The following is a 9,683-nucleotide window of genomic DNA, read 5'->3' as shown; positions in this document are numbered from 1 at the left end:
CCGCTCTTCTGCCAGAATCCTTCACCACAGCTCACTCCCTTCCTCATGTGGCTCTTTGCGCACAGTCACTTCGGAGCGGCCTTCCCTTCCCTTCCACCCTTTCCAAAACAAAAGCCTCCCTCCCCACTGAATTGCCCTCTATCCCCTTTAGCCTATTTTATTTTTCCTCACCTCACTGTCCAACACTGTATGTGTATTTATGCTTTGTCTATCTCCTCCCACCAGAACACAAGTATGGGAACAGTCGGATTTTGTTCGCTGTTGGGTCGCCAGTACCTGCGACACTTCCTGGCACACAGCAGAGGCTCAGTATTTGCTGAATGAATGTGATACAGATACACCAGGAGAAAACAGAATTGAGTATTTACCAAAGCTCTACCTAAGCTTAGAAGTGTTAGAAGAAATCAAAAAAGAGGATCAACAAGTTTGACTAAAAATTTAAAACAGGGCTTCCCTGGTGGTGCAGTGGTTAAGAATCCGCCTGCCAATGCAGGGGACACAGGTTCGATCCCTAGTCCGGGAAGATCCCACATGCCGTAGAGCAACCAGGCCCGGGCGCCACAACTACTGAGCCCGCAAGCCACAACTATTGAAGCTCGTGCACCTAGAGCCTGTGCTCTGCAACGAGAAGCCACTGCAATGAGAAGCCCGTGCACCACAATGAAGAGCAGCCCCTGCTTGCCACAACTAGAGGAAGCCCATGTGCAGCAAGGAAGACCCAACGCAGCCAAAATTAAATAAATTTATATATAAAAAATTGAAAACATCCTTGTTTAAAGACTAGGAAAATTCAGTCATAAAAAAATATAGAAATTATTATTGTCCTCATCACTGAAGGTTTGTGGGTATGGAGCGGATTATGTTACATCCACATGAAATACTATGCAGAAGGTGAGCCATGAAGACTATGCTTCCTGTAACGATATGGAAAACTGCTGACATTTAATAAAGAGCAGGATTTTAATATGTCAACTCTATTTACAAGCCATAAACTAAAAGGAATGGTAGATACTTTCTTAGGTGCTTGCCCGCCCATACTCCTTCACCATTCTCTGAGCAACCTCTGCCCTTTTCACACCCCCCAGGGGAAGGCCCTAGCAGCCATGTTTGTACGGCATACGGATCTTTATTGAGGCATGCAGGATCTTTCATTGTGATGCGTGGGCTTCTCTCTAGTTGTGACATGCAGGTTTTCTCTTCTTTAGTTGTGGTGCACAGGCTCCAGGGTGCGTGGGCTCTGTAGCTGTGGCACACGGGTTCCAGGGGGCATGGGCTCTGTAGTTTGCAGCACGCGGGCTCTCTAGTTGAGGCGCATGAGCTCAGTAGTTGTGGCACGTGGGCTTAGTTGCCCCTCAGCACGTGGGATCTTAAGTTCCCTGACCAGGGATCAAATCCAAGTCCCCTCCATTGTAGGGTGGATTCTTTACCACTGGACCACCAGGGAAGTCCCTGCTCACACTCTTGAGTTGGTATCTATTATTTAAAACTTAAAAAAAATCTAGTCCACAACAGAACAACTAAAAACGAAATCTTTGGATGTTTGGGTATAGGTGATTGTACTTTTTTGGTGCCTTCATTTTCCTCACTTTGGCCATTAAAAAAAAAAAAAAGCATTTGTTTTGCAATTTAAAAAAATGCTTTAAAATAGGTATGAAAACAGATTCAAAGGGTATATAACATGCCAAAGTACCAGAGATTGTATTGCAGTAATTTATGCTTTCTTCTATATTTTTAAAACTTCCTAAAATGCAGATACTATTACTCTTATGATTTAAAAAATTACACTTTTTCAGAAAGCACCATCTTGACTTTTATCAAGAACGTTATAACATCTTCAACAGGAATGCTGAACCTTCCAGATATCTGTGCCCACCCTCCATTACTTTTAGAAGTTTATCCCTCAATGTTAAATCATTCTGTAAACTGCTACTAACTTTCAAAGGTAATCATGATTCTTTTTAACTATTTTAAACAGAGCTGAAATAAACATCATAGTACATACTCCTTGCATCTATGTAAATGCATTTTTTTCATGTAAAGGAATTTTAATTTAGGTTTTATACCTCCATATAGAGCCTTTAGTCATGTGTTTTTTGCCATCTGTATATCTTTGAAGAAGTGCCCGAACCTTTTTAGAATTGAGTTGTTTATCTTCCTATTAGAGTTATAAGGGTTCTGTATATATCCTAGATACAGGTGCACTCTTGTACATGTTTTGCCAATATTTCCTCCCATAAAATAACTTGCATTACAGTGCTTATTGAAAAGCTTTCTAATTCTGACAAAGTCCAATTTATCAATATTTTATCACTCATCCTTTGTGTCATATTTAAGAAATCTTTGCAAAACCCAAGGTAACTAAGATTTTCTCCTGTATCTTCTTCTAGAGTTTTATGGTTTTAACTCTTATGTTCATTTCTGTGACCCATCTAGATCTAATTTTTACACATGTTCCTTGTTTTGAATATAGCAACCCAACTTTTTCAGTGTCATCTGTTGACAACTTTATCCTTTCCTCACTGATTGCCTTTGACACCTCTGACAAAAATCAATTGTGTGTAAATATATTTATATATTTCTGGACTCTCTCCTGTTCCACAGACCTATATATCTATCCTTACCACAGTGACTAGGCTAAGGAATACCTAGATAGTAAATAATAGTAACATTTCTGGGTGTGTCTGTGAGGGTGTTTCTGGGTGAGATTAGCATTTGAATCTGAAGACTGAGTAAAGATCTGACCTCACCAATGTGGGTAGCATCATCCAATCCACTGAGGGCCTGAACAGAACAAAAAGGCAGAGAAAGGACAAATTCTCTTCTTGAGCTGCGAAATCCATCTCTTTCTGCCCTCGAACATTGGATCTCCTGGTTCTCTGGCCTCTGGCTTCCCCCCTCCCCAGGGCTCAGGCCTTTGGATTCAGTCTGAATTATACCATCGGATATAATTATTTTCTCTCTCTCCCCCTCTCTCTCCCTCTCTCTCCCTCTCGCTCTCTCTCTCTCTCTATATATATGTATATATATATATATATACATATATATATATATATATATATGTATATATATAATTGGTTCTGTTTCTCTAGAGAACCCTGATTGTAACTACAAGGTAGCCTAAGTCCTCCAACTTCGTTCTTTTCCAAAGTTGTTTTGGGTATACTAGGTCTTTTCCATTTCCAAATAAAATTTGTAATCAATTTGTCATTTTCTACAAAAAGGCCTGCTGGAACTCTGACTGGGATTGCACTGAATTGCTAGATCTACTTGGAGAAAACTGACAACAATGTCAAGTATTCTGATCCCTGAAAATAGTACCCTTCCCCATATAGATATTCTTAAATTTCTCTCACCAATGTTCAATGTGCACAAGTCTTACACACCTTGTATCAAGTTTATTCCCAAGTATTTCATGAAATTTTAATGCCATTATAAATAATATGCTTTATCACTTTCTACTTCTGACTAGTGTACAGAAATATAATTGATTTTTGTATGTTGAACTAGCTCACTAATTAGTTCTACCAGGTTGTTGGAAATTTCTTACAATTTTTTTACCTGGATGATCAGAAGAATAAGAATTCTTTTTCAGTCTGAATGGCCTCTATTTCTTTTTCTTGCTTTATTGCACTGGCTAGGTCTTCCAATACAATGTTAACAGGTGTGGCGAAAGGGAGGTAAATCAGGTCCCTGTAACTCTACTATGGCCAAAAGCAGAAGCCTCTCCTGATGTCTGAAGTTTGTATTGCACATATAGGTCTTTAAACTACCTGGAATTTAGTATCCACTATGAAATGGGTATCTAAAATTACCTGTTACTATATGGACAGCTAATTACTAGATTCTTTCCTCATCCACCAATCACACCACTTTTGTCATCTACTAAGTTCCCATGTGTACATGTTTTAATTTCTAAACTGTTCACCTACCCTGAACCAATACCAATTCAAGATCTTGCTAAGTAATTTTATACATTCCATGACTTTAAATAACTCTACAGTATAAACTAATGATTCCCAAATTTGTATCTCCACCCAGACCTCTCCCCTAAACTCAAACTTCTACTTCCAACTCTATCATTTGGATCGTATAGTACAGTATTTCAAATTCTTAATGTCTTAAAATCCAAGCCCCTAATTCTCAGCAACTGCTAACCTGCCCCTCCTGCAGTCTTCTCCTTCTCATGAATTGGAAATTCCATTCTTTCAGGTCCTCAGTTCAAACACTGGAAAGTCATCCTTGACTCCTTTCTTTCATACCTCACATTCAAGCCATCAGAAAATCCTAACCACTCTACCTTCAAAATATGTACCAAAAAAAAAAAAAAAAAAAAATCCAACCACTTACTACCACTTTTATTGCCACTGTCCTGATCCAAGCCAATATTACCTCTCACCCCGATGATCCCAACAGCCTCTCAACAGCTATCCTCCCTGCCCTCCTAGGGTCTAGTCTCCTCACGGCAACCAGAGGGTCATTTTTCATAACATAGGTCAGATCGCATCCCTGTTCCATTCTAAACCCTCCTGCATCTTCCCATCTCTCAGAGTAAAAGCCAAAATTCTTACAATAACCTGAAAGGCCTTTCATGATCCAGTTCCCACGGCCTCTCTAACCCCCTCCTCTGACCACTCTCCTGCTCTCACTCTGCTCTGGACATCCTGGCCTCCTTGCTTTTCCTGACACATCACGCACACTCTCACTTGTTTCCTCTGCCTAGAACCAAGCTCGTCTCCCAGATATTGACATGGCTTGCCCCCTCACTTCAAGTTTTAATTGCCATCCTAACAGAGAAGCTTTTCCTGCCACCCCATACAAAGAAGGAGCCCTCTATACATGCAACACACTCCGGATCCCATTTCCCTGCCTTTTCCCCACTCAGAGCACTTATCACATCTGACATATTAAATACCTGCTTTTCTATTTGCATTTTATTGGTCTTACCTTATTAGGATGTAGGCTCCATGAAAGCAGGAACTTGCCTGTTTTTTTTTTTTCCTTCACTGTTCTAGGTCCCTAGTCCCTGGAGTAGTATCTGGCACATAAGCACTCAAATATTTGTTGAAGAAATGAATACTTTACTTACCAGAGATTCATAGTTGGTCCTTTTATCCAGCAAGGGCAAGCCCTCACTGCTTCTCTTCCCCTTTAAAATTCTCTGCCCTCGACTTTTCTGTATAAATTTAGAATCAGCTAGTCAAGTTCTATGAAAACCTTTTGAGGATTCTGGCTGGGACTGCTCTGAATTATAAATTAATTTGAGGAGAACTGTTAGCTTTTCAACGTTGAGGTCTTTCTCCACCAAAAACATGGAAGGTTCTCCATTTTTTAGGTCTTCTTTTACATCCTTCAGCTGTGTTTATAATTGCCTCCATTAAAAAACCTAAAGCTCGTTTCTCAAATATGTTCCTACTTTTTTTGCTATTCCCCAAAACATTACCTTTTTAAAAATTACATTTCTGTCACAATGAAATCAAGCTCTTTTTCTACTGCCTTGGTCCTCCTTAACTTCAAACATACTTAAATTCCCCGTGCCTAAAAAATCTTCCACTTGGCCATGGAGCTATCCTCTGGTCTTACATATTGCAAAGAAGCAGGTAAGTAATGCTGCCTCAGCCCCCTCATTTCCTGCTCAGTCCTTAGCCCCTAACCTAGCCTTCACTCAACTACCCAGTGAAAACTGCTCTTTCAGAAAGGACCACTGGGCACTGTGTCACTGAATTCCACAGCCTTTTCTCAGTGTTTATCTTCTACAGTCTAGGATGCTCGTAACGCCAATAACATCCCACCCCTTTAGCTCTGCACTTACTCTCTTTATTCCTTTGGCTTCCATGGAACTGGCATTTCCCTCATGTCTCCTGAGTGCTTCCCCTTCTGCATCCCCCAATTTCTCTTCTAACTTATTCCTGGAAGAACCTATGTCTACCTCAGGGATACCGGAAAAGCCTCTCTGGGGAAGCCGAGTTTGAGCTAATTCTTAAGGTGAGACTAGAGTTTACCAGATGGACAAGAAGGAAAAGGCCATTCCTGGCAGAGAGAGTATAAGCAGAGTGAGGACAGCATGGTTAACTAGAGAGCCTCAAACAGCTCAGTACGTCTAGAGCCGCAATGTCCAATATGGTGGACACTAACCACATGTGGCCATTCAGTACTTGAAATGCATCTAGTTCAAGCTGAGATGTGCTGTGAAGTGTAACACACACACCAGAATTCAAAGACTTGGTACCAAAAAAGGAATGTAAATCGTCATTGATAATTTTTTTTTCACCAATTACATGTTGACATGGTATTTTGGATATACTGCTTTAAATAAAATACATTATTAAAATTAATTTCATGTTTCTTTTTACTTTTAATATGTGGGTCCCCCTGTATCTCTACAGAACAGTGCCAGTCTAGGGCGTAAGGGCCAAGTCGAAAGAAGAGAGGAAGAAGCATGAGATTCTATAGTAAATTTTCTTTCTCCTTTCTACATCCATTGATGTTACTGAAGTTCAGGTCCTAATTACCTCTCACCTAAGACCATTTCAATGGCCCTACTGATCCCTCCCTACAGTCTTGGGCCTGTCACAACCCATCCTAGATATTGTAACCATATTAATCTTTTTAAAGCACCTCATCCCTCCACTCCTCAGAGTCTCCTTGATCTTCAAATTAAGGGGCAAAACAGTCTGGCATTTTGAGGCTCGCCATGACAGAAGCTAATCTGCAGTTACAGGATTCCCCAGTATTGCTCCCCTTCATACCTTTGGATGTGTCAAACTGGAGATGTCACCTCAACTTGACTTACATTTTTCACTTTACTACCTTTGCTCATAATCTTCCCTCTGCCTACAACACCCTTTCCCAAAATTCAGCTTACCAATATCTTACTATATAATAATAGTACTGTTTTATTTAAAAGGAAAAAAAACATATTGGGGGGCCTTTTGTTAGAGATACAAACTGAAGTATTTAGAGATGAATTTTTTTTTAATCTTACTAGGACTCCAGGATCTGTATAGAAGATGTATTCCTTCAGGAAGCTATTGTCTAATCGCCCCAAACCTTCAACAAACATGCAACTTGTAGAAGGCATCAAATGCTACACATTACTCTAGGTGCTGGGTAAACTAGACAGTAAAATGTTAGCCCTCCCCTCAGGAGCTCAGTCTCACGGGAGACAGCTACATAAGTCAACAACCGCCATGGAGAACAACTGAAGCTATGAAGAGGTCAACACAGGGTCCTATGGGACCACAGACAAATCCTAATCCAGGCCGATGGTCGGCAGAGGGAAGCATCCTAAAAAGGGATGCAGAAAAGCCCTAATGAACTGTTCCTCCACTGATTACCCAATCCACCTTTTACAGCTCCTCTTATGGTTATCCAATTCTGTCTTTGATGCTTCGTGCACGTACAGTCTATCCTCATTATTTGTGAATTCCACATCTGCAAACTTGCCAATTGTTAAAATGTACTTTAATCTCAAAGTCAATACTCATGGCAATTTTTTGGTCATTCACAGACACATCCAGATCGGTAAAAAACTTGAGTCTTCTGATGCACACATTCCCTGAAGTGGAAAAGCTGGTGCTCTGCCTTCTTGTCTCAGCTCTCGTACTGTGAACAAGTGTCCTCGTCACAGTCTACACCTAGTGCCACATTTCTCGCATTTTGTTTCTGGTGATTTCACTGTTGAAACTGGCCCCCAAGCACAGGGCTGAAGTGCTGTCTAGTGCTCCTAAGTGCAAGAGGCCTGTGATGCGCCTTCTGAACAGAGTATGTGTTACATGAGCTTAGTCCAGGCATGAGTTACAGTGCTCTTGGCAGTGATCTCAGTGTTAACAAGTCAATAACGTACACTGAATAAGGTGTTTTTAAACAGAAGCACGCATAAAACAAGGCTACGTGTTGATCAGTGGATGAAAATGCTGTGACCAAAGGCTCACAGGAACTTAACTCTGTATTTCCCTTATAAGCAATGGTTCAGTATCCACTAATTCAGAGGTCACAGCAATGTTATAGAACATAACTACCACAAATAACAAGAGTCAACTGTACTTTTCTTTCCCTTGACGGTGGAAATCAGATCTTAGGCATCATTAGTGCCTCATATGAAACAGGCATTATTAAACATTTAGGTCTTAACTGAGAAGTAAATTAATAAATTTTTTCTTTCGTGTAAATGCCTTGACTTCAAAATTAAGCAGGGACCACAGAGTTTAACAAAGGCTGGGTGCTAAAACAAAACACTTCATTTCTTTACAGCTTCAAAATGACCAACAATGGCTTTCACCAACATGCTTACCATTTTTGTTCTTAAGATTAGGGTCTGCTCCACTTTTTAGAAGCTTTAAGGCACACTGTTTATGAGCCCGGTAAGCGGCACAATGCAAGGGTGTATTTCCTAACTGATCCGAACAGTTAACAGCAGGAGGATTCGGCCTGTTGAGCTGACAATTGAAGAAATACAATGCAGATTACATATCAAAGACAGACTTTCTTCCATGAAACCCACGATGGTACAGTATAACTGAAAATTCAGGCGGACCCTCATGCTCCAGAGCCTGATGAGCAGCGGGGCTCCTTAGCATCTCAACTGTCAGTGGCTTCCTGCTCACAAAATCAGCCAACCCACGTCACTCCCCATGCTGTCCTCAAGCTGCCACGGAATCTCAGGTCCCACGGTCCCCTTAAAACAGACACCACACACTACACCAGGGCCACCCCACTCACCCCTGGACACTGGGATTCCACTAAGATTCTTTCACCCCTACCAGTCTTGCAATTCACACTTGTGACAGCAAAATTACAAACTGGTCTACCACAGGCAGTCATTCAGAAGCGTTAAAACCATAAATGTTAAACATGTAAATGTTAAAGGTCTACTGAATTTGTTGTTCCCAGCTGACTCCTTTAAAAAGTTCTTTTTAAAGGAGTCTCCATTTCACAAAGTTTAAAATATGTTTTAGGCACTATACTTGGAAACCAGAGAGGCCTTTTCAAACGAGCTGAAGTAACTTTAAGGCAAAGGGCCGTGCTTCAGTCTTGAATCTAGACCATATTCAGAGTTGTGTGTTTAATGAGACTATTTTCAGGAAATGGAAACTGGAAAATAGGTCTCCGAAGAAGAAAAAGAAATGGGTAAGTTTTCAGTCTGTTCTAACATGATATAAATATTTCAAAAATATTGCCCCTTGTTTGTATGTCATTTTCTAGAACTATAGCATACCTTTCAGAAATAATTGCTCATCAAAATTAGAGAAAGGTATTCCTTTATAGGATCTTATATATTATATGACAATTTTAAATTGGATTAATCATGAAGAAAAAAAACTATCCTTATATTAAATGTTTACTATGAAAAACTAAATTCTTAACCATTAGGTTTTCAAGTAGAAGTGGGGTAGTAAATCAGAAATTCAGAGAAAAACCTAATCATTTAAAATATATCCTGCTTAAACTATTACCATGCTGTGTTTTCAGATACTTAAAGACTTCTGTTCTATTATTATGATCTCGAGTATTCTAGTCCCACAATTTGACTACGTTATGAACTCAACGGCAAGTAAAAAATTTCCTCAGCTTTCCTAAGCAAATTGTCTGAATTAGGCACATGAATAATTTTGTGAAAATTCATGTTTAAGTAGCAGTTACCCTTTTTTTTGTTTGGTTGGTTTTTGGCTTTTTTTTTTTTTTTT

The 9,683-nt window shown here is 40.0% G+C and overlaps 1 protein-coding gene across 1 annotated transcript in view; it reads right to left on the bottom strand.

Annotated features, from left to right (window-relative positions):
* Positions 1–9,683, bottom strand: part of OSBPL1A (oxysterol binding protein like 1A) — a 217,468-nt gene that overhangs the window by 161,235 nt on the left and 46,550 nt on the right. The window contains exon 7 of the mRNA XM_007448592.1: positions 8,291–8,435. Coding sequence (XP_007448654.1) covers positions 8,291–8,435 — 145 coding nt within the window. The remainder of the gene's footprint in view (positions 1–8,290; positions 8,436–9,683) is intronic.

This window comes from Lipotes vexillifer, unplaced genomic scaffold (genome assembly GCF_000442215.2).
Source record: "Lipotes vexillifer unplaced genomic scaffold, Lipotes_vexillifer_v1.1 scaffold168, whole genome shotgun sequence".
NCBI classification, from domain to species: Eukaryota; Metazoa; Chordata; class Mammalia; order Artiodactyla; family Lipotidae; genus Lipotes; species Lipotes vexillifer.
Note: the sequence above shows the minus strand (reverse complement) of the source record. Positions and strands in the feature narration are given on the sequence as shown.